Source organism: Trypanosoma brucei, chromosome 8 (assembly GCF_000002445.2).
Source record: "Trypanosoma brucei brucei TREU927 chromosome 8, complete sequence".
NCBI classification, from domain to species: domain Eukaryota; phylum Euglenozoa; class Kinetoplastea; order Trypanosomatida; family Trypanosomatidae; genus Trypanosoma; species Trypanosoma brucei.
The window spans coordinates 510,667-534,566 of NC_007281.1; the positions used below are offsets into that span (position 1 = coordinate 510,667).

Sequence of the window (23,900 nt, forward strand, 5' to 3'; positions counted from 1 at the left end):
CGCCTTGCGCTGATACGTTGTCCCGACCCGCAGAGAAACAGGAGGCGTTCGTGTACGGAGTTTGGAAGAGGTTTTATAAGGGGAACAATAAAGGAAAGAAGCAAAAAGTGTAATAGAAAGGAAGAGTTAGCTTATCTGGTGGTTTTGTAATCATTTACTTGGTAAATAGGAGAGGCATAAATATCTTACTCTGTAGGATTGTGAGGGTGCGTAGAAGCTCCACCGGTTAGTCGCAGGGAGCCTGTCTGCACACGTATACATTTAAAAAAAGAACATATATATATATATATATACAAGCAAATACGCAAGCAGTCAACGGAGTGCAGTGTTTGCGAGGTACGTCAGCATCGTTACGTTTTATTCGCTGCTAGTGGCAGTTCTTTTGTTTTTCCAGCGGTACGGGACGCAGGAAGGACTTGTAGTTTCTTTTCAATCTGGATAAGGGTTCAGGAGCTCACAGCAGTAACTGTAACTGCAGGATCAGCGTTAGTAAAGCAGAATGCCCGGGCAGGTTTCTTCAGCGTCCTTGCCACCGGTCATTTCCTCCGTTCAGGCGTACGTTAAGGCGTTGCTCCATTGCCACAAGTACCCAACGCAGGCGGTTTCCGGTTTCCTCATCGGTAAACGCATCAGCGCCACCAGCAACACCAACGCCAGCAGTCCTGCTTCCAACAGCTCCGCCGCCGCAACGCCAACGACTGTACTTGGTGCTAATGCGATCCCTAACTTCACAGCCAATGCGATTAGTGCTACCAATGCTGACGGTAATAACGTTAACAGCTCCGGTAGCAGCAGTGACGAAGCTGAATGTATTTTTGTGGCAGATGCCGTGCCGCTTTTCCACACCATCATAATGACAGATCCACACCCAATGATGACGGTTGCATATGCGCAGGTTTCCAGCTACGCCCGTACAAAGGGTCTTGTACTCTTGGGATATTACATCGCAAATGAACGTACGGGCGATACGGCTGTCTGTTCCCTCACGGAAAATGTACTGCGTATGCTTCACAGCAGAAAATCCGGTGTTCATGAGCCCCTGCTATGGAGAATTGTTAGCACACCGTCTGGTGACAGCGTGGATGTTCGTGGGGCCTACTACAACAGCGGCAGCAGCTCCTTCACAGACGCGCCGTCGCTCACGTTTGGTCGCTGGAACTCCGACACGCTTTCGTGTGAAACGACAGAGCCTAAAGCAGCTGCGGTTGAGGCGTTTGAGAACTCAATGGATGCATTAAAACAATTTCAGTTAGTGGACTTTGAGGATCATTTGGAGAGCGTACAATTGAACTACCTCGACCAAACAGTCTCCGCCTGAGGTGCCCCTTCTTTAGTTTCCTTTCCTTTCCTTCTTTCGTTCTTTTCTTTGACCTCACCTCACCTCACCTTGTTCTTTTTTATAGTTTTCCTCAGCTTTTTTAAACTTCCAACACTTCTGATTCTTGTTGTGTGAAGGAAGAGGAGTTGGGAGGTGAAGGCAGTTCATGGAGGGAGGATTTGGCAATGGATGGCGTGAGAAAAAATAAATAAATAAAAAAATATATATATATATTTAATATGTGTTCGTGCGAATATACGTGTATGTGTCTCTGCGAATGTGTACGTATGTTTGATTTTTACATATCGGTGAAGGCCTCTGAAGTTTCCTCTTTTAGTTACGCACACAGTTCCGCTGTGGCAATTATTGCAAAGTTGCGGTGCGTTTGTGTACTAGTGGGTTACTTTTCTCACCAGATACAGTCCTTGTCGTTTGTTGTCGTACTTTATCCCAATGAACTTCCTTTTTTTTCTTCTTTTACCGTGATTTTTTTTTTTCCTCGGATGTGTTTTTGGTGATAACGCCCGAGTGTCTGTTTAACTGCTTTTTCAGGACTGAAGGGGGGAGGGGGGAGAATTAAGAAAAAAAAAAGAAAGTGCGTGAGTGAGTGTAGCAGCTATGAGGGGCAGGGGAAATGACGGTGGCGGCGACATGATTGGGGGGGGGAGGCAAAAGGCGAAGGGGAGAAAATATGAGGGAAGAGCTCGCGTTAAAAAAGAAAAAAGGATACATTCAAGCATATATATATATATATATCTTTCATGACGTAGGATGTGTGATGAGAGAAAGAGGGAAGGGAATGACCATCGGATTAATGAAAACATTTCATAGCACATGTGGAGCGGTGTAAATCCTTCTGTTTCTGAGGCGCATGTGTGTTTGTGTGTGTCCATCTGTAAAGGATATGGGGAGAGTTTGTGTTGTGCGCAAAGGGGCGGAGTGTAGCGAAGGTTTAAATTGGGGAGGGGGGTGCTGCCATCTGTGGGCCTCACCCGGGTGATTAATGCACTTTAAAAGTGGGGAACGTGACACCCAAAGGGAGAAGGCACATTTTTCTAATTTTACTTGTGCGTGCTTTTGAGCTGCTGCATCTCTCCCCGCTCCCCTTTTTTGTCCTTCCTTCTTCTGTTCAGGTAATTAGGTTTAAGAGGCATGCCATAGTCGTCTCACTTGGGAGTCAACTTGTGATCCGTAGCATGTGGAGCGGGATGTGAGAGTCACACAAACGAGGGACATCGTCGGGGGCTCTGATTCAACTTCTGTGGGGCCAAACCGAAACAACACCTTCGAAGATATACTTCGTGTATTGTTTTTGTTGTTCACACAATATTTGCTTTTTCTTCCGTTACTTGGGTCTAATAAGTTACCTGCCCTGCTACGCTCGCACCGTCTACCTTTACGTGCACATTTCACTTCCGCCTATGCGCACTTGCAAACTTACACTTATGTAGTATATGTGTACACGTTGTGCTTTTGTTTCATCTTTCTTATTTTCCAGTGTGCGTACACGTATGGCTTCAGCATATTTAACCTGGTACCTTTGGCAGTTAGTAAGGCCACCACCAGTGCCCAACCCCACTGCCTGAGGAGGGCTTTTACTGATTATAAAAATACAAAACCAGGAGCAAGAAGGAACAAAATATTAGAAAGAAAGCGGCAGGAGGGGGGGGGAGGTGAGAGGGAAAGAAAGATGGGAGTCTCTAACTCTGGCAGTCATTAGTGATATCAACCTTTCTCATCGCTCTGAAAGGATTATGTTTGTGCGTGTGGAATTCGCTTTGAGGCAATACGCACCTCTGTGCTCCCTTCCTTTACCACAATACCAAGGGGGTTCAGGTGGTTAGTCATTTATTCCCTCTTTTCTCCTTTTTTCTTTGTTTCACTTGACCACTTGCCTCTTTAGATTGGTGGGCGCCTCCTCCCTTACGAACCCCTAGTACCGTACATATATATATATATATATATATTGGACTACAGGAGGAGGGGGAAGGAATTGCGCAAATACATCCATCACAAAAGAAGACAAAAGAGTAAGACGGAGACGCACTCGTAATGTTACGCTGCGCTACCAGTTTTCGATGTTACATGCGCGTGATTTGCCTCACGATGGCTCCTGATGGCGCCATGACAAGTGCTTTGCGAAAATTGGACTACACGCCGTACACGCTGCGAAGCGCTTTCTCACAGGGCCGTGCCAACCGTCACCCGACTGAATGGGCTTCTGCTCTACGGGGCGAGCGGGACATTGACTTGTGCAAACTGATGGCAGATTTTGACGCTGCTGTGGGGCCTCCGGCCGCTATGTTGTATGCCAAGCTCCTGCGCGAATGCCCGGATTATACGAAAGTGATATTAGTGAAGGAGACGGACAAACAACAATGGGCGCGAGAACACGAGAGATGCGTTATATCACTTCTGAAGGGACACCGCCACCCACCCCAAAACCGTATTGCTAAGGCATTTTACACAATATTGAGCGAAATGGCACCGCACCCGATCGAACAGCCGTTGGGGGCGATTTCAGGGAATGGAGATGATGACACTCGAATTTCAGGACGCGTGGACGCGCTGGAACGTTATGAAGCTGAGGTTTGCCGGGAGGTGCCTTCCAGTCGCTTGTTGGTGTATCATCACGGCGATGGCTGGGAGCCCTTATGTAGTTTTTTGGGGAGGGAAGTCCCTGGTGAACCATTTCCGCCTTATGATGGTGGAATGCACGTAATTCGTAATCTCCATGAACGTGTCGAGCGTACTGAGAAAATAGCGTATGTAGCCGTGCTATTACTTGGTGGTACGGCATTGTATGCCTTCTTTCCAGTTTTGCTAGACATGAAGGAATATTTTGAAAAGTTGTACAGAGACTACCAGATTGCGTATGGACAGTGATCGTTCGCTTTCCCTCTTGCCATCCCCTTTTACAATTGTTTGGTTACACGTAAGAGGTAGTGGCTTCTATGCAAATTGGTTCCACTCCATTGCTGTTGGCATATTTGTAAGAATATTTTGAGCAGTTGGTGTTCTGTGGTTTTATGGAAGCCTGTTTGTCATACTCCATCTTTGTCGTTATCATTATTTTTGTTATTATGCAGAGACCACAATACCAAAATCTGATAGCGTGTTTTACACATTAAATTTATTTCGTCCTTCATAGCTCTTTTTTTTTCTTTTTTTTTGTTTCGTGCGTCAAGTCCACTTGCCAGCCTTTCATATCGTACCTTTTGTTTTACCCTACACTTGGCGGTGTGGCGACCTAAATGGGCCAACTTTTTGTGGGCTCGCTTTTGTTGTTGTGAGTGAAAAAGGTGCTTACGATTTTTCTTTTTTTTTTGTTTTACTCTCCAACCATTTGTTCTTTCCTCCTCTTTTTTTTTCTATTTTCTGCACATTTTTGTGGGGTCGGTAGTGTTCTTTCGTTTTGTTTTTGGTTCTTCCTTCTTTTAACACCGGCTGGGGTGAGGCCTCTCCACGTGTCATCCATTACCATTTCATTCAATGCTACTGGAATGTATGAAATTACAAAATTGAGGGGTAAGAGAGTTGTTAGGATGGATGAGGCAAAGGAAAAAAACGCAGGGGGAAAAGAAAACAACAGCAACATAAAAAAAAGCGCAAATGGACGATATCTGCTGCACATATTAGAGGACGAAGTGCCACGCGGTTGGTGCGTTTTGTATTAGTTTTCCCTGTTAAATAGCTTCTAATTATTTCTTGATTTTGAAGTTTATTGAGGCGTTGTTATTGTTATTGCTGTTGTTGTTATTGTTGTTCCTTCGGTTATCATTGGCCACTATCGCTTCCGAGATGAACAATTTTGAATTGCCTTTGTTGGTGACCTCGATGTCTTTCCTTACACCACTCGAATGTGGTGGGCGCGGTGTAAACTTGACTGTAAAGTTTCAACTCTTCCTTCATCTCTTGTTTTCTGCATTTTTCCATTTCCATATGGACACGTTTATCTGTATGCATATATGTTTACTTATTTGTGTACATCTTCCTTCCTTCCTTCCTTCCCTCTTTTCTTTTTTTTTCCCCCATTCCTGTTTGCTGTGGCAGAGTAGCAGTGTGGGTGCGTGAAGGTTTGTGCGCATTGTGCAGCAGCAGCGTAGTGCTCAGGAGGAGGGGGGGGGTCCAGAGTATTTTTTTTCCCCCTTTACAAAAAGGAGAAAAAAGAAAGTACGGTGGGAAGAAGTGAGGAAGAAAGGTTACGAGACCTAGAAGGAAGAAAAGAGAAAGGAAGAGAAGGAGGTGAAACAAAACCCGAAGGTGTAGGTGGGGGAAAAAAGCAAAAGAAAAAAAGGACAAATATAAATACCAATCAAGGAAGAAAGAAATAAAGAGGTCAGTGGAAGTGAGAGAAGAGAGGAGCACAAGTGGGTGCAACAAGAGGGAGTGTGTAAAAAGAGGTTTATTAAGCACATCAGAAGAAAGGGAAAGGTCAGCACGCATAGGTGAACTGCGGGAGAACAGGAACAAAAGCAGGTTGAAAGCAGAAGAGGGGGAAGGTTTTTCTTTTCCTTTTTTCCCCCTCTCAAAAAAAGAGGCTTCACAAGGTTCAAAGCGGTCGGCACAACCGAAAACGAAAGAGGAAGATAAGGGCGAGACAAAAAACTCGGGGGACGGGTACAAAAGGCTGGTGATCAACACTGGAAGCCGAAGCTTCGAGTGGAAAGTTGAAGAGACCAAGTCATTGGACTGTAGGAAAGGGGCGTGACGACATTGTGGCATTAAATACCGCAGGGGAGGGGTTCAATTCCGTTGGAAAGTAAAAGTAAAGACCAAATAGTTTTTTCCATTATTTATTATTTACCATTGGAAGCAGAAGAGAGACTTGAATGTTGGCAGTACGAGGGCGTGCCGGTTCTTTTCGCAACCAAGGGGGTATGACATTTCAAGGAAATGAGTATCATGTTACTCAGCAGTTACAACTTCTTCCCCCCGTGCTTCAACGTTATGTGGGGCGTCTGCACGAGTGTTTGGTTGACTGCCGGCTAACACCACAGGTGTTCCATGAAATACTGAACGACGAGGAGTTTTTTCGTGATGTAAGGGGCTCTTACAACAAGAGGTTTGGGGATATTATTAAGACAGTTGCTGGGGAGTGGTGGAGTACATGCATGAAGGACATTTTGCAGAGAGTTAGTAGTGCAGCTGATGGAGTGGACAATGCCCCCGCTGCTTCGTGTAGCGCTGTTCGTGCAGCGAATGAAGAGACAACGGAGGGGACATCAAGTTTGGATCAAGTCCTGCCCGGGAAGTGTGACGATGAGGCTTCAAGCATTGAAGTTTGTAGAGACCTACGGGCTGTGTTGTTACTCGCGGTCGTGGTGTGTTCACCATACTGTGTGATCCGGGGACCAGACACTCCTGTCATTACATGTACCGCTCGTGTTATGCTTTGCCGTGACCCATCTATAATTTACCTGGGTCTCCTCATAAACCTCGCGCAGTCAAACCAGGCCGAGAGGTCGCTTGATAGTGCCATGGTACTCCGCACACTTGCCCATGGGTGGGGTTCGTCCCCCACATTTGAAGATGTTGTAAAGTGCTGTCTCCGTGCCCGTCGTCGCAGACAACGCCGCTTAGCTGCTCCGAACGAGGAGGAACAAGTAAATGCAATTTCTACTGAAGAGGATGATGCCGAGGAAGCGGCTGACATAGCACTCTTGCAGCTGCCTGGTTTGGTTAGGGACCCACTTCAGATTGTCCCCGACCGCAGTGCTGCCCAGTCTTCCGGTGGTGGAGGGAAGTGCATGTCCGACTCGCTGCACATTGGGCGGTGTGTTTTACAGAGCATGGCGAGCGCTGCAGGCAATCCGGAGCGTCTGCTTTGGTGGTGCCGTTGTCGGTTGCTCTGTATGCAGTTGTTATCGCCAGCTGACTGTGAGGAACTGTTGGCTGGACCATCATGCGATTTCTTTCGTAGCTTGTGGAAGGTAGAGCGCATGTTTGGTGACATTTTAGACCTTGCGGAACATGATGACGATGGGGAGGAGAGTGATGCGTGCTACGGTGGTATTAGCAGTACTAGTGGCGTGGGCAGCGCCCCGACGGTGGCTGCTCTTGTTGGGATAGTAGCTGACATTGTGCGTGGGTGGCATAGGGCAGAAAATAGTGGTGGTGCAATGGGGAGTATTGTTTTAAACTACACGTCGCGTAACCCATTCGAAACAGTGAACCGAGTCGTGCCCGGGCACCGCAAGTTTCAGCAGCGGAGCCACCGTTGCCTTGCGCGCGACTGGCAGTACGGACTCTTAGTGCAGTATCACAGTACACACTTGGCGGTTTTTCCGCACCCCAACTCGTCATATGCCACGATGTTGCCTGTGATGGTCGCTCAGCTGACCGACGTGTTGCGGCATTACCCGCACTACAGCCCTATTCAGCTCATGTACTCCCTGGCGCTCACGCGGGAGAACACAAACACGTCAGTTGCACTGAACTCGGGTCTTGTGCCTGCTATAGTAACAGTGATGAGAACGTACATGGATGAGAAACAAGAATATGGGGAAAACGCTAGTGCAGACAATGGGACAGAAGGAATTCGATACGGCTGGTCGTATAAGGCGGCAGGTGTGCTTCACTGGTGTTTCACTGTGCTAGAGCAACTGGCGACACTTTCTACACATGAATCCGTGAACCCTATAGTGTTTTTGCTGTCTCCTGCAGAGGAAGACGGCTATGAGTTGTGTCATCATATTTGTAAAAAGATTTTCTACCCCGGCGGACATCCCGTGCTATTGGTCGCCGCATTCCGCTTCTTTTCTGCGTGCATTCATCACAACGTACGGGATGTTGTTCCTGCACTGCAACAGCGTGGCGTGTTAGACACACTACTGAAGATTGGGGAGAGTACGGATATTCTCGAGAGGTACAATTGCCCTAGAGGTGAGGCGAATTCAGAGGAAGGAGTAGCGGTTCAGCAAGCGGGAGAGGGCCAACCACCGCTTGCTACGAGTGTGAAAGGAAATAAGGTAGCACCGATTACACTTGCCGAGTACTCTGCTTACTATGAGCAAGCAGTGCCAATAGTGTGCATATGCAGTATGCTACAAGCCTTCGCTGTGCACAATAGCACGCACGCGAGCCTAGTCAATCGGATGATCATGCGGCGTTTCGTATGGAGTCTTACTGTCCCGTATTTTCCGGAAGTGTCATCTCCGCTGTCGGTTCCGTCGTCTCCTTCTACTCTCGCTGTGCTTTGTGTGGAGAGGGTGGAGCCCCAGCGTGTATTCACAAGACTAGCTGCTGCCGCTGGTGTGGACCTGCTCGTGCTCATACGCACCCTTCCGCCGCTGCAGGACTACTTTTTCGAGTCCGTGGAAGAGACCCTGAAGTCTCTTATTGAGGAGGCTAAACAGAAGGGACCACCACTAAGGGATGTTGGCCTGTCTATGTGGAACATACTTGCATGTTTCAGTGACCTCGAGTACAAGCAACTCGCGCAACGTGGTTCAGGTCGCCGCGGGCGCAGCCAACGTGCAGATCAAGCCAGTGAAGCAGCTGATGCCTTGCTTGACAAGTTTAAGAATTGCGGTAAGGTGGTAGCAGGTTCTTTAGGCACTCTTCTGAAGCTTTCGTCGACAGTCCCCTTTGCTAGTCCCGTATCCTTGCTCAGCAATGGCAATGTGTTGACTTCTAATCTCTTCGACGTTCAGTGCATGATGTTCGAATCGCTTACACGTGAGGTAATCCAGTTTGCATCTGATATTGTAAAGGACGCTCTGCAAGGGGGGAACAATGGTGTTTTGACGGAGGAGCAGGCAGGAGCACTGTGGTCCTTGTTTTTCCTGTTCTTTCGAAAGACTTCTCACGGCTCGTCGTCTGCAAATGGCACAAACCACTTTCGTCGCGATCTGGCCAACGTTATTTTTGACGCGTTCATTGCACTTGAGATGGCGACCGGCACACAGAGGACACAAGAAGAGTCTGCAGGGTCTGCGGTCCCTGCGCTTACCCCGGTAGCTGCTTCCCCAACGGTTGGAGACCAGGTTATTGGTTTGATGGACGCCCATTCAATGTGGAGCTCGGATTTCGAGTTGTCCGCACTAGCGAACAACTTGCTGAGTAGCGCTTTGTCCATGGCTTTACCTCCGTCAGATCGGTCGCCTGCCAACACCCCCCTAAACTTTTTTGCTGCTGTTGTTGATGGAGCCAACGCCGGTAACGATGCCTTCGGTGTCAGGCACGTTGATACGACGTCTGCTGATGCAGAAAGGGGGAATACGGAAACAGGCCCGAATGCCGTTAGTGGTTCGTCCAGTGCTGTGGAGCGATTCCGCAATGATGTGTCCAGGCTTCTCACTTCGTCGCAGACACGGCACCGGCACTCTCTACCAACTTTCCATACACATTATCACGGGAGTGGGGTGCCGCTAAATCCTCATACATCTGGCTCGGGTCACATTATGTTAGTCGCCCCATCGTACATCCTTGGTGGAGTGCGGGAGCTGCTTCAGAAAGTGGCAAAATCTGTGACGGCTGCTGCAAGGGTGCGCAAAGAGGAGGAGGACATAAAGGAGGAGGGCGATACCAGTGAAGCCGGGTGTCCACCTCAGAAAATGCAGTGGGAACAAATGCATCACTTTGCGGCACTTGAGGCTGTGGATCTTGCGCCCTTGCGGGAGGCGGAAATGCGTTTGCAAGCCGCGGAGGCGGCGCTTTCCGTTGGTTGGAAGTACATTAGTGGGAACAGTGGTTTGGTAGCGTTTCTTCATAATATTATAGGAAACCTCTGGCGAATTACGGAGTGTCTTTTGCCAGTGCAGAATAGCCAGTTGTTAACGGGACCGTTGTCGTCGACATCTTCTGCGTTGGTGAATAATCCTTGTAACTTCTGTGGTGTCGGCGGCGTGGCTGAAAGGGGGAGTGCGGTTGCCACGAGCGACACGACTGCGAACTCGGGTGCCACCGCAGGACCACCATTAGATGCAGAAAAACTGAAGACAGTTGTTGGATACTTGACTGGCATCCTCGAGGCACTGCTGAAGCTACCTCCCGACCGTGGTCTCCAGCGATTTCCGTGGCAACCGAGGTTGCTTTACTTTGCACTCATTACCTGGCGGTCGCGTGGGCTCGAGCTGAGTCCGGCGATGATACTTGGAGCGCTTGCGCATCTGGTGGATCTGGGTAGTGAAGTTTTTAAGCGGGGTGCCACTGTGATATCTCCTTCGATCAGCGCTTGTGAAAGTGAAGTGGATGTGGAAGCGGTGGGGGATGACCGATCGCCGCTCACTCTAGGCTCCCCACCGCGTCCCGATTCCCATCATCCCAATCGCAGTGAGGAGGACAGCATGGTGAGGATTCGTGTGGCTGGCGACTTCGCCGATCTGTTTGGTGAGGTGCTGCCATCTGTGTCACTGCGATCGGAGCGGCTAGTGCAACTTTCCCTTCGAAATAGGACGTCGAGGTCAGACACCCCTGTCGCTCCAAGAACCCCTGAAGTCTCGGCAACGGGGTTCCCTCGCGACACGGAGGAGTGGAGGGGGTTTGGACCTGTCTCGTTGGCGGAGTACGCCCCCTGCTGGGTTCTTGAGGTTGCAGCCACCATGCACGCTAATGACAAATCTGTAGGGAAAATGTGGGTGCTCATACGTCGGCTCTGCAGCAAGTTGTGCTGGATTTACCACACGTACAGTTCGCCAGTTTCCGCTAACTCGGGTGCAGGTGATGATGACCAGCCAAAAAAGGGTATTTTACTGATAGAAAGAATAATTCGCCTTGTTCTTGAGGACCCTGTTCGCAACTATACTCTTTTGGAATTTCTAGCCGTCGTTTTGTCGCAGGATGAGACCACAGCTCAACGCGAGGCACTTGTCACACGAACTCAGCTTCCGTACGCCATATTGGATTGCATTGTGAAAGAAGTCAGGCGGATTGAAAATGAGCAGAACGAGGATGCTTCCAAGAGAAAGGAAAAGTGGTCTCTTCGAAACTCTATGCTAGGCCAACTCTTCTGTTTCCTGTCGTCGTGTTCAGTAGGCGCGCTGACGGAGAAGGGAACCGGGGCCTGTCCGCATTACCGCGGTAATTCCACCAGCTTCTGTTGGATGGGGCACCTTTGTCCTCATCCCCACGTTGGCGATAAGTCCGGCTCGCACATGAGACGAGGATCTGCGAGGTCGTCAAAGGTGACGCGACAAATAGCAAAGGTGCTTGAAGAGTTTGGTTACAAAGGGGATGTTTCTCCTCAAGCCCCACCTAGTGAACTAGAAACGGTGACGTCGGACGCCGTAACCGGTGCGACATCACGGCGCGCCACTGGTCGCAACATGCGGGGCACTGAGGCACCAGGGCAAAACCCTGCTGAAAATGCAAGAAACGATGGGGATGAGACTGCCACTCACCAGGACGATGCAGTATCTGGAGTTTCTTCTGTCACGAAAAAGTGTGTTGATGTGAAGCTCAAACTGTCATCCGTCGTTGGAGGCACGTCGTCACTTCCAAAGTCTATGCTGTCTGAGTGCGCAGTGCTTGTTCTAGATTATCTTGCCGATGATGATGAAACAAACGAAGCTGAGAAGTGGGAGTCACTGAATACGGAGGATACGAGAAGCGACACCCTCTGTACCCCACGTCACGTTGCTCGCCGTGCCGCCAAAGTGAGCGGTGAAACGAACGTATTGGAAACACCCATAATATGCATTGCTGTGGCGTTGTTGGCCCAGTTGTTGGACGCGGGTGATACCACACTACTGTCTCACATATACAAACTTAACGAAACATCGAAGAAGGGCTTTGTTATGCGGGCTGTTTCCCGGTTGCTGAGGGAGGATATGATACCCACCTCGGTTTGTGTGCATGTGCTTAAAGCCCTCGTTGACCAGTCGGACCACACCGAGTGGGTGGTGTACTCAGCCATGGTCAGCGCGGTTCAAAATTGTATTCGCGCTGGTGTCACGGTGTTGTTAAAGGAGACAGATGTCCGCGACATGTACGCGAGTAGCGTGCTTGGTGCCGGGCGAAAGGCCATCGCTCCCCGTGTTGGCGGAGATGTGTACCGCCACTCGGTGCCTATGGATGAATTTGTTACGTGCCTTCGCACTGTTGTTGATAAGCATCCAAAGGCTTTTTGTACCGTGTTTAATAGCGCTTGCATTGTGCACATTGTTTCTGCGGAGGGGAACCCCAAGGGAGACACCAGGAGTGCCGTATTACTAGCTCCGCGTAAGCCCCCACGCATCCATGCAATGGGAAGTGCCCCGTCGCCTCAACGCACCACTGTGGAGTATGTGTTGGACACACTTCTGCGCCGTCTTGCACAAAAGCAGCTGCCACCAAGTTTTGTTGCAGCAGTGCTGAACAACATCACCACTCTCCCTGCGGTGGCATCTATTGTAACGACTTATTGCGTAAACGTTCCAGTTCCGGAGAGCATGCGGGGTGCCTTTCTGGACCAGAAGGCTGAGGAGGATGAACCCACGCTAAACCAGAAACAGGAGTTTGGTGACAGCTTTTTATTGCATGAGGCGACGCCTCGGCCACTTACCCCGTTCCTTGCCGTGCTCCTATTTATGGACGAGCGGCAATTGGAGTGCCTCGAGCCGTTTCTTTCTAATGTTGCGCAGAAGGCACCATCGCGTATGGCGCATATTCTCCTCCAGGCACTTGATGTAACACTTACGGCGCTTTCTTCGGAGAACAGCGGGGGTAACTGTCTTGTTACCCGAAATGAAGAAATGGAACTTGTGCACCGTGCGTCAAGTAGGCCTTCGCCGCGTACCATGGCCTGTAGCTTGCTGCATGCGCTTCGGCTGCTGCTCGTGGTGACCTCCAGTTCGCTAGTTTGGCGCCTGTGCGAAGAGCTGTGGCAGCGTGGCGCACTTGACTTATTGTATCGGATGGTTGAGCAGAAGTGTTATTCAACAGAGAAAGATGCGGCCACACTGATCCTCGTCATCCGGCGCCTGCTTCTGGCCCACAGCAAGTGCGCCGGACGGAGCAACGGGAAGGTTTCACCGGCTGCCGGCCATGGTGTTACAGCTGGCAGCAGCGTGAGCAGGGGGACAATGACTGGCTTGCAGGGCGCAGAACTGTCGGATGCCCATCTGGGACTAATGCGGCACCGACAGAGACGGCAGCAGCAGCAGAGCGGTGCAGAGGAGGATGAAGAGGATTCACAGACCCCTCCACCAGATACTGGAAGGGAGGAGGGACGGACCCTGGGCGAGGCGGGCATGAGCCCCCTACCAACCGGTATGCAGCAACCCCATCGGCAGCAGTTTTTGCAGTCAGGCAGTGTTGATGACTCTTTTTACCTCAACGCACTTGTTAATGGAAATGACTCACGACGGGAGGCAAGTGATTCAAACAACAGACGTCGGCGGTCGCTTGAGGAGGGGACCTTCAGCGGGTTTTTATTGGGTCTTGGCGAACTGCTGCGACCTACCCAGGATATTGTATCATTTGAAAGTCGCAATATTTCTGACAGCACTCACGATGAGGATGAAAGTGATGTGACGGGGGATGGGGATATCGGCGGAGTTTCACCCGGGCAGCAAGCGATCCATCTGGTAGTGGGGAGAATTGGAGGTGGGTTTACTCCGAGAGGTTCCGGTGATGGCGATGACAATAGCGGCCACAATGAGGGGGGTGAAGGGAACATCGCGCGGGGGGCGCGTAGCGAGAGTGGGTTTGATATGAGTGGTGTCGATGACGATGACATGGGTGGTAATGATGATGGCGGGCCTCACAGTGATGGTGGCGATGACGACGATGTGGAGGGTGCGGATTTCGATCTCAATGACACAGATGACGACGACGATGATGATGATGATGATGACGACGACGACGACGATGATGATGACGATGATGATGACGATGATGATGACGATGAAGAGCTTCTTAACTTCGACAGCGAGTATTATGATGATGAGATGGAGCGGGGCTCCGTTTCGTTTTCTCTTCACAACCGCTATCCACCAGGTGGCCTTCTGGGGGGTACTGGGCCACAAATCCCCTTCGACTCCTTCACAGTGGGTAACGAACCACGTATGGATGGGCGACCAGCCTCAATAGAGGCATGGGATTTTAGCTCGGTCCGCAGGGACCAAAGGATACGCCTTGAGGATCTTCACCCGCATGGCGAAGGGTGGTCGCTCCCCAGTGCTGTTCCTGATCCTGCTGACTTTTGGAGCGTCTTTGCTCATGGTCGTTTGGAAGGTGCAGACCATATGTTTCACACTCTTTATGGAAGTAGTCGTCATAGCAGTACGTCCCGGCTTGTGAACATATGTTCAATTGTGAACATGGAGGTGAGAGAACAATGGGAGAGTGCTCAAGCTCTTCACCCGGTGAGGCAAGTTTTGCGTGAAACAAGTGAGGCTCCTCCGGACCCTGAGGTGACACCACCGGCACCAGAGGCGGCGGGTGAACCCAGAAACGGTGATGAAACCGCTGCGTGGAATGCTGGAGGTGACGATATTACTTTAATTGGAGGCAATGGTGATACCCAACCGCTGTTATATGAACCTGGTCATGGTGAAGGCCAGCTACAGCAACAGGTGAACGACCGCACGGGCACTGACATTGCTACGATGGCAGAGGCAAATGTGGCACACGTACCGGGGGAAACCGCGACTCAAGGATTCTCCAACAGCGAATCGAGTGGTGCTACTCGTATACTTGCTTCCCCCGGTTCTGCCACCGATGATGTGGGGGCGGGTCTCGCTTTGCTGGACTTTGGCGGTCAAAGCGTTGCCCCTCAGGCAGACCCTGCCGAAACTCATATTGCCTCGGATGCTGGCGTTACCAGTTCTGTGGTTGCGAGCGCGGGGTCGGCGTTAACTGCCCCACCAACCGCTATCGCAGAACCACCGATGGAGGAACAACCGTGGTTTAATGTGATTCGGCCGCACTTCTTGTTGGAGCTTCCAGAGACGCTACGTCGGGAGTTGTTATTCGACCACATGAATGTGCTGCTCGGTAGTGAAACACGGGAATTGGAGGGACATCAGACACGGATCTTTGCCGCGTTCTTCACACAATTACCGGCTGATGTGCAACGGGAGGCGGCTGAGGTGGAGCAGCGGTGGCGGCAAGTTACCGGTGACGTGCCTAGCAGTGCTGGGAATGAAACCCCAAGCCGGAGTGTGCTGTTAGATTTACTGGCCACTGTCGATACGGAGTTGCGCCAGGAGATATTGGCAACATGTGACCTCGGAGATCTTGAGGAATACCCTGAGCTCCTCCGAGAGGCCAACAGGGCCCGCCAATCTCGAGCTGTGGAGGCTGTGAGTGAAGGGGACGCCTCGGTACCACGTCAGCTACGGCGACGCGAGGGAGCGTTAACAGTGATTCGAGGGCGGCGCCCTGCGGATGCAGAAGGGGCTAATGCCGCTGTCTCAGTATTTGGGACTGATGCTCTGTCCACACTCACATTACCCCGCATACCCCCCGTTTTGCGTCGCATTCGGGGACTGGGTCCAGTGGCGTACCATCAACACCGTGACAATTCACTTTCCTGGTTCACCAGTAACATGAGTGGAAACCATCACCCCAGGAATTTGGGCCGCAGGCAAAACAGCCGTATTCGTGACGAGAGCAGTGATGATGATAACGTCAACAGGCGAGGGTACTCGTCACGAGGTTTCGCCTTCATTACGGAGGCGCATCTTGTGTCGTGTATCCGTGCACAACAAAGCCGTGTTGTGCGTGACGAGAGAGTGACCCCGCCACCGAACCGACAGAATGGTGCAGCGGGTGTGGAGAATGCCGTCCCCGCGATACCCAGTGCAATTCTGAAACAGCTTGTAGAACTCATATGGCTCAGCAAAGCTTCCTATTCGCCACTCGACCGTCCAACTTCATCGTCAACCGACCTCTATGTTGGCTCCCAATTGGTGCAACTGCTAGTGACTGCTTGTAGAAAACCGGAGACAGCGGCGGAGGCGATGCTTTTTCTTGTGGACACAGTTCTAGAAAGAATACCTTCAACGTCGTATTCGCTATCGCATGAATCCGTTGGTTCGGAATCATCCCAAACTGGCCCTCATGGTGTCACCGACTCGGGCCGCAACGCACTGCCTACAGCTTCGCTAGTTACTTCCACCAGTGGGGTTGGTCGTGCTGTTGGTGCTTCTGTGGATGTAATCCGTGACTGTGGTCGTGTCGCACTGCGGACATTGCTTGTGATTGGTCAGTTGATTGAGCGCTGCCGTGCTGCTGGTCTGAGCGTTACAACCCTCCCCGATTCTGTGTACATGAAGGTTACTCAAAGTTCGGCTGAGTCACCAATTACTGCGCAAGAAGAGACCACTGGTTCTCGCTTATTTAAGAAGCTTGTTGAGCTCGTGCTCCGTGTTCCTCTGCCCCGTGTGGAGGCTGCATTCACACGTGTATTGTGTCGGCTTAACCAGCAGCTCCAACGATTGGAAGAGATCGCACCCGTGTCGCGACGTGCTCCGCGTGATGTGGACCTCGAGTCTCAGGGTGACAACGTAATTTTCCATTTACGTCACCCACATCCTCTGCGGTGGCAGAATTTGCACCGCTACCCCTATGTTGATAGTGGCTACATTTGCAACAGGTGCAACACAACATTCCACACCGAAACTGTTGCTTTCCACTGCGAGATGTGCCGATTTGATATTTGCCCAGCCTGCAGTTTCGTGTCGTTGACGGTAGAAGAAGAGAGGGTACGAGGGCGGCATTGGGGCTATTCTCTTGTGTCGTCGAAGGGGACAATGGAGGCCGCGTTGCAGCTGCTGCGTCACCCGAACTGTACAGATGATATGGCGCAGGAGGTGATGGAGTTCTTTCGCCGTGGTATCAAGGAAAGTGCACACCGTGACAAGGGCGTCGCTGCAGCCAACACTAGCGCCGCCATCGCGATGGTTGAGCGCGTCATCATTGACCTTGCAAATAGTATTACGGTGGAAATACATGAGTGCGTTAACGCATTACGGGCTGCTTTTCCACACAAGGTATTCCAGTCGTTTTTCTTAAGTGCTACTTCTAATGAGGATGGGAACAGTGGTGGAACGGAGAGTCAACAATGGACAGCTCAGGAGGCAAGTGTCGCGTTGTCCTACATGTGTCTAAACTCAACCTCGAATAAGTTACTCGCTTTATTCCACCCATACGCCGAGTCCCACCGTCCAGAGCCACGTGAAGTATCATTGATGTGGCATGCCGTGCAAATGTACTTGGCGGAAGTAGCCTTCATCCTTCAACACATACAAAACCGTTCCTCTGTTCTGCTGCCCCAGGCTGTGCTTCTTCTGCTCAGCACCTTCTGTCAGTTTCACATGGCGGAGCCCCGTAGGGATTCGTCTGCGAGTACCGCCTCAGAGAGTGTGAGTAGTTTGAGTTTGGAGAAAACCGACACAGAACGCTTCATGTTGGATTCAACACATGCCTCGTCGACAGTTTCGGATGCCGCGGACGCTGCAGCAAAGTTGGCCAATAGCGAGCAGCGGCAACACCGGGATCCTCCCCCTCACGAAGGCCCAGATGTTGGAAGTACCGACAGCGACGGTTCGGGTGATGAGCGCCCAATGATGCCTCGCGTCGTAAGGCAGTTTGTAGAGCGCAACAAGTTAACTATCAATGCGCTCATCCAATATGACCCAAAGGTTCTTGAAGGAGGCTTCAAGTTTCTTAGGTCGGAGCCTGGGTTTGTTGACTTCAATATACGTTTGAATGACTTTCATCGCCAGATCAGCTACGCTTCACAGGGCCCTCGAATTAGTCTGAGCATCAACCGTGGCCAGTGCCTCCGTGATAGTTTCGCGCAACTTTCCAAATTGAATAATTTCCATGGATCAATCAGTGTTCGCTTCAGTGGAGAGGAGGGGGCTGACGCGGGTGGTCTCACGCGGGAGTGGTTCCAATTGATCGCGGAGGAGATGGTAAATGATAACTACGCCCTCTTTATTCATTCACGCGAGGGGATGACTTACCAGCCGAATCCCCTCTCCGGTGTGAATCCTCTTCACCTGCAGTACTTCCGTTTCGCTGGAATTGTCGTTGGTATGGCTGTGGCGCACCGCGTGGCCATTGATGTCCATTTTACACGGGCTGTATACCGCCACATGATTGGCATACAACCCACATTCGGTGACCTCAAGAGCGTGGATCCCGAGCTGTACGAAAATCTCAAGTGGCTGTTGGTGAATGATGTCAGTGATCTTGGTCTCTTCTTCACCGTGAGTTGCGAAAAGTTCGGTGTGACTGAGGAGGTTGAACTTATTCCCAACGGCTCGCAGGTGGCGGTGACAAATGCAAACAAATCACAGTATGTTCGCCTACGTTGCGAGTTCTGCATGACACGACAGATTGAAGAGCAGTTGCAGGAGTTTCTCAAAGGATTCTATGCTGTCATTCCCCGGAAGGAGATTCGAAACTTTTCAGCGCAGGAACTGGAGCTTGTGATTTGCGGCATGCCAGATATCGATGTTGAGGACCTTCGTCTCAACACCACATATGATGGCTACACCTCCACATCGCTGCAGATCCGCTGGTTCTGGGAAGTGGTAGCGGCGATGAGCAAAGAAGACCGGGCAAATCTCCTGCAGTTTGCGACGGGCGCCTCGAGGGTGCCACACGGCGGCTTCAGCAATTTGGAGTCATCGAATGGTTCGCCTCAGCGCTTTACCGTCTCCCGGTGGGCGGACAGTGCGGAACTGCTTCCACAGGCCCACACGTGTTTCAACAAAATTGCGCTACCGGAGTACAGCAGTTGTGAGGAACTACGCAAAAAGTTAATGGTTGCCATCACACTTGGGAGTCGGGGCTTCACCATGACGTAGCGTAAGAAAGGGAAGGAAAAAGGAAAAAGAAATTCGTTGATTGTGTAAGAATTGAAGGAAGAAAAGAAAGAAAGAGCCAAAGTGAGATTAAGCAAAGTGAAGGGAACGACACCGGAAACTCCCTTCACTCCTTTTTTTAAAAAATTGTCTCAAAAGTCAGCGGCTGCAAGAAGACATACGGAATAATAAACAACACAAGTAAGGGATATATATGATGTGGGTGTGTTGGACTGTGGAAAATAAAGCGTGATTAATTTGACAATGAAAGACGTGAGGGAGGAGAGTTTTTTTGTTTTTGTTGTTGTTGAGGGATGGGTGAGCGGAGGAAAGTGTGGCGAGCACACAAAGTAGATGCGTAATATTGGTGTATGTCTGTTTTAAATACGCGTTGACAAGTTCAAGAGAAAATGCAATTTTTCTTTTTAAAGTAATCTTAGTGTAAGTAAAGAAATGAGAGTGAGTGTGTCCTTTGTCTTAGGAATATTTTAATTTTTAAAAGAATTAAAGAGAGAGAGAGATAGAGAAAGAAAGGGCTGCGGCGTATTACAGCCATGTGTGTGTGTGTGTGTTATAAAGGAGATGCAAATGAAAGGACCGAGTGGATGTAGTGGTATGGCCGGACGTGTGTGTAAGGAAGAAAAGCAAAAAGCAAAAAAAAAAGATGCTCTTCCTTTTTTGCTTTGTTTTGTTTTTAAGGAAAAAAATTATGTAAAAAGTATGTCTTTTAACATACACATTTCTCTTGTGCTTCTTTGCATCTTTCATTCTACTGCTCTCCCTCAAAAAGAAAGAATAATCCACATCTATATATATATATATATATATATTTATATATTTGTATATCGGCCTTTTATCTTTCATTTATTTGCGGATTGACTGGCCTTAACCCCCCGACCTCGATACCCAATTCTTTCCCTCCTAAATAAATTTGCATTCGAATGCACAAGTAATTACACCTTGAAACGTCTGTCGGTGTTGCTGCTGTTGGTACACGCAAAAATTATAGTGGAAAATACGCTTGTTTGTGTATTGGACAGTTTCTGTTTCACTTTTTTTTTTTGTTGACTATCAAATGCTACTCTTTTTTTCTTCTTTCTTCTTTTTTTTTTCCTCATTCATGCAAGCCACTGCTTCTGCCTCCTCTGTTTCGCCACACGTCCAGCTATTATCAGTATCTCATATGTGGCAGGAAAAGAGAGGAGAGGGAAGATTGGATAAGTTAGTTTTTCTAAAAATTCCCTTGGTTGTAGGTTAAGATAAATGTTGCAGCCGGTTTATTTGTTGGGGAGATGCGTATACGTATGTGTATATGTTTGGCTGCTTGTGCGTTGGAGTGGCTCCCGTGCAGCTCTTCCATTATCTATTCATTAACACATAGCGGTCATACGGTAGCGATGTGAGTTTTGGAGGAAATTAAACACTTCGGTAGAGGGGGAGTTAGTTTCTGTCATATGTGGATTTGTGTATTTTTTTTTTTTTTGAGACCTGAAGTTGAGGTTCGTACCTTGCAATTTTACTCATTGGCGCCAACCTCTCTTTTTTTTTTACCCTCACCGTTGCTACTGATAGTGGTGGTCTTCTTTACTATTGGCAACGTTGCCATTCACAAACCACGGTTCTACCTTTGTACAGTAGGAAAAGGAAAAAAAAAACAAGAGAATATACGCGCGCAAGAGACGATGTCGGCTGTGGAGGAGCTCCGAGCTCAAATCGATGCGCTCGCGTCGCAGATCTCTGCGGTTAAAAAGGAACAGGGCGCCTCTAGTGAGGCGTGCAAATCCCTTGTGGCTAAAATGACTGAACTTCGAAAGCAACTTCCTCAAGAAAAGAAGGAAAAGAAAGCGGAGAAGGCCCCGGAGATCAGTTACTACGATACACGTCTCGCAATGGTGAAAGAAATGGGCCCTCTCGGTGCCGCCTACCCTCATAAGTTCCACCGAGACTACACCTTACCCGCCTTCCGAGAGTGTTTCAAGCCAATGTTGCAGGAAAAGGGTCAACGCCTCGATAAGGTCGTGACGATTGCCGGACGTATCGTCGTGAAGAGAAGCTCGAGCTCCAAACTGCATTTTTTGGCTCTTCAGGGTGATGGGGAGGTACTGCAGGTTATATCCATGGCGAGTGACTACGTTAATGATGGTTTTGCGGACATTCACAGCAAGATCAAGCGTGGCGATATCATTGGTGTGCGAGGTGTGCCATCGTTTTCAAACACGGGGGAGTTCTCCATGAGTGCCTACGAAATCACGCTGCTCTCCACATGTTTTCACATGTTGCCAGATGAGCATTACGGGCTGAGCTCAGTCGAACAGCGCTTCCGTCAGCGATACCTCGACCTGATTGTGAATCGAGAAAACGCGAAGACTTTTATCCTCCGCTCCAAGATCATAAGCTACATCCGCAGTTTCTTTGACCAGAAGGACTTCCTAGAGGTGGAAACGCCCATGTTGAACCAGATCGCCGGTGGTGCTGCTGCGCGGCCTTTTATCACACACCACAATGAGCTCAACCAGACAATGTACCTGCGAATTGCACCGGAGTTGTACCTAAAAAAACTTGTTGTTGGTGGCTTGGATCGTGTATATGAGATCGGCAAACAGTTCCGCAACGAAGGTATCGATCTCACGCATAATCCGGAGTTCACGAGTGTGGAGAGTTATTGGGCGTACGCAGACTACAATGATTGGATGGAGACCACTGAGGAGTTACTTTACGGTATGGTCATGCATCTTTACGGATCTCCTATTGTGAAGTACTCCCCGAGGGATTCAGAGGGCCGTCAGTTACCTGAGGTAACTTTTAACTTCAACAGGCCCTTCAAACGCCTGCACATTGTTCCGAAGTTGGAGGAGATACTAGGACTTAAATTCCCTGCTGATTTCTATTCCTCTGAGGCAAACAGTTTCTTTCTGGACATTTGCAAGAAGAACCAGGTTGAGTGCAATCCCCCCTTCACAACGACACGCCTACTAGATGCGCTTGTCTCCCACTATCTTGAGCCACAGTGCCACGACCCGACATTTCTGTGCGACCACCCGCGTATAATGTCTCCGTTGGCAAAGTGGCACCGTAAAGACCTTCGGCTCAGCGAGCGCTTCGAGCTGTTTATTAACAAAAAAGAGATCTGCAATTCATATACGGAGTTAAACAGTCCCCTCGTGCAGCGAGAGGAGTTTGAAAGGCAACTGCGTGACCGCGAGAAGGGTGATGACGAGGCAATGGATATTGATGAGGGTTATGTACAAGCATTGGAATACGCGTTGCCTCCCACTGGTGGTTGGGGTTTGGGTATTGATCGACTCGTCATGTATCTCACAAGCCAAAACAACATCAAGGAAGTCCTTCTATTTCCAGCTATGAAACCTGAAGGGACATCCTCTGCCACATTCCCACCAGGAACAATGTTGAATGGACAAGGGGTGCCACTTCTTTGAAGGGTCTCAGGCACTACACGCGAGACAAATAGGCAGCTGAGCAACATGCAAAGGAAAAAAAAAGGTAAGACAGAACGGAGGATCACAAATGAAAAAGCATTAATCCCTACGAAAAACAACACAGCATGATTTAAAAAAAAAACAGAATTCGGATGGCGTAATAAATTACACATTTCAGGAGCAGTGTTAACATAATGTCAATTCTATTCGGTTACTGATGCAGTAAATTATACCACTCTCTTTCTGCAGCGAATACGTGCTATCTCTCTGTTCAATTAACCTTCTTTTTTCCTTGCTCTTCCCTCTGCAACAGTGAGGCTCGCAGATGTTTATGTTCCTTTGAACCCTTGTGAGACTGTTGGGTCCCTTGATGATTGTGGCAACTCTCCACGGAACTTATCTGACAAAATTTGCCTACGAACCTATTACCAAGGCTGAGGTCTCTACAGTACCCTTGCTTTAAGCTCTGTGTGTGATGTATATACGACTATGAACAACTCGTCAGAGTGCTATCTTTGATGATCACATACATTTTGCTTCCTCACTGACAACATACCTGCATTTGCAATCACTCCTGTAAACATACATTTTTTGGCTCCTCTTTCTATTTCTTGAAACTCTATGCTCGATTGCTCGGCGACTCCACGGTGATGTTCAATACAATAACTGATGTAATGAGACCTAGTGGAATACTGCGGACACTTCTTGTTCTGAGCGAGTTTCGTCGATGAGGCACAACATGATCTTTGACTACACATGATGAGCAGCAAAGAAAGGGAATCTCTTGTCGAGCTCAGGGAATGAATCCCAGTGGCGGTGACATGACAAACTTTGATATTACTATAATCCATTCTATTCTGTTACTGATGCAGTAAATTATACCACCCTCTTTCTGCAGCGAATACGTGCTATCTCTCTGTTCAATTAACCTTCTTTTTTCCTTGCTCTTCCCTCTGCAACAGTGAGGCTCGCAGATGTTTATGTTCCTTTGAACCCTTGTGAGACTGTTGGGTCCCTTGATGATTGTGGCAACTCTCCACGGAACTTATCTGACAAAATTTGCCTACGAACCTATTACCAAGGCTGAGGTCTCTACAGTACCCTTGCTTTAAGCTCTGTGTGTGATGTATATACGACTATGAACAACTCGTCAGAGTGCTATCTTTGATGATCACATACATTTTGCTTCCTCACTGACAACATACCTGCATTTGCAATCACTCCTGTAAACATACATTTTTTGGCTCCTCTTTCTATTTCTTGAAACTCTATGCTCGATTGCTCGGCGACTCCACGGTGATGTTCAATACAATAACTGATGTAATGAGACCTAGTGGAATACTGCGGACACTTCTTGTTCTGAGCGAGTTTCGTCGATGAGGCACAACATGATCTTTGACT

General features: G+C 49.3%; 4 protein-coding genes and 7 non-coding genes across 11 annotated transcripts, besides 8 other annotated features; all 11 read left to right on the plus strand.

The window, feature by feature from the left end:
- Positions 1-23,900: part of a sequence feature (sequence corresponds to BAC RPCI93-29O9) that runs on past both edges of the window.
- Tb927.8.1570 (hypothetical protein, conserved) lies at positions 500-1,318 on the plus strand (the record flags this gene model as incomplete). Its single annotated transcript, XM_841898.1, has 1 exon — positions 500-1,318. The coding sequence occupies one exon, from the start codon at positions 500-502 to the stop codon at positions 1,316-1,318; it is 819 nt and encodes a 272-aa protein (XP_846991.1).
- Positions 1,518-1,559: a sequence feature (AT_rich).
- Positions 3,261-3,285: a microsatellite.
- Tb927.8.1580 (hypothetical protein, conserved) lies at positions 3,371-4,204 on the plus strand (the record flags this gene model as incomplete). Its single annotated transcript, XM_841899.1, has 1 exon — positions 3,371-4,204. One exon carries the CDS (start codon positions 3,371-3,373, stop codon positions 4,202-4,204), a length of 834 nt encoding a protein of 277 aa, XP_846992.1.
- Positions 5,050-5,085: a microsatellite.
- Positions 5,309-5,339: a microsatellite.
- Positions 6,151-19,065, plus strand: Tb927.8.1590 (ubiquitin-protein ligase, putative; the record flags this gene model as incomplete). The annotated part of the gene is made up of 1 exon (XM_841900.1): positions 6,151-19,065. The coding sequence occupies one exon, from the start codon at positions 6,151-6,153 to the stop codon at positions 19,063-19,065; it is 12,915 nt and encodes a 4,304-aa protein (XP_846993.1).
- Positions 13,959-14,041: a microsatellite.
- Positions 14,065-14,150: a microsatellite.
- Positions 19,870-19,908: a microsatellite.
- Positions 20,745-22,499, plus strand: Tb927.8.1600 (lysyl-tRNA synthetase, putative; the record flags this gene model as incomplete). The annotated part of the gene is made up of 1 exon (XM_841901.1): positions 20,745-22,499. The coding sequence occupies one exon, from the start codon at positions 20,745-20,747 to the stop codon at positions 22,497-22,499; it is 1,755 nt and encodes a 584-aa protein (XP_846994.1).
- Positions 22,863-22,940, plus strand: Tb927.8.1601. The gene has a single exon (XR_002990074.1). It is a non-coding gene; the product is annotated as a C/D snoRNA, TB8C1C4 (small nucleolar RNA).
- Tb927.8.1602 lies at positions 22,968-23,050 on the plus strand. The gene has a single exon (XR_002990075.1). It is a non-coding gene; the product is annotated as a C/D snoRNA, TB8C1C1 (small nucleolar RNA).
- Positions 23,143-23,216, plus strand: Tb927.8.1603. Its single transcript, XR_002990076.1, has one exon. It is a non-coding gene; the product is annotated as a C/D snoRNA, TB8C1C2 (small nucleolar RNA).
- On the plus strand, positions 23,252-23,369 carry Tb927.8.1604. The gene has a single exon (XR_002990077.1). It is a non-coding gene; the product is annotated as a C/D snoRNA, TB8C1C3 (small nucleolar RNA).
- On the plus strand, positions 23,512-23,589 carry Tb927.8.1605. Its single transcript, XR_002990078.1, has one exon. It is a non-coding gene; the product is annotated as a C/D snoRNA, TB8C1C4 (small nucleolar RNA).
- Tb927.8.1606 lies at positions 23,617-23,699 on the plus strand. Its single transcript, XR_002990079.1, has one exon. It is a non-coding gene; the product is annotated as a C/D snoRNA, TB8C1C1 (small nucleolar RNA).
- Tb927.8.1607 lies at positions 23,792-23,865 on the plus strand. The gene has a single exon (XR_002990080.1). It is a non-coding gene; the product is annotated as a C/D snoRNA, TB8C1C2 (small nucleolar RNA).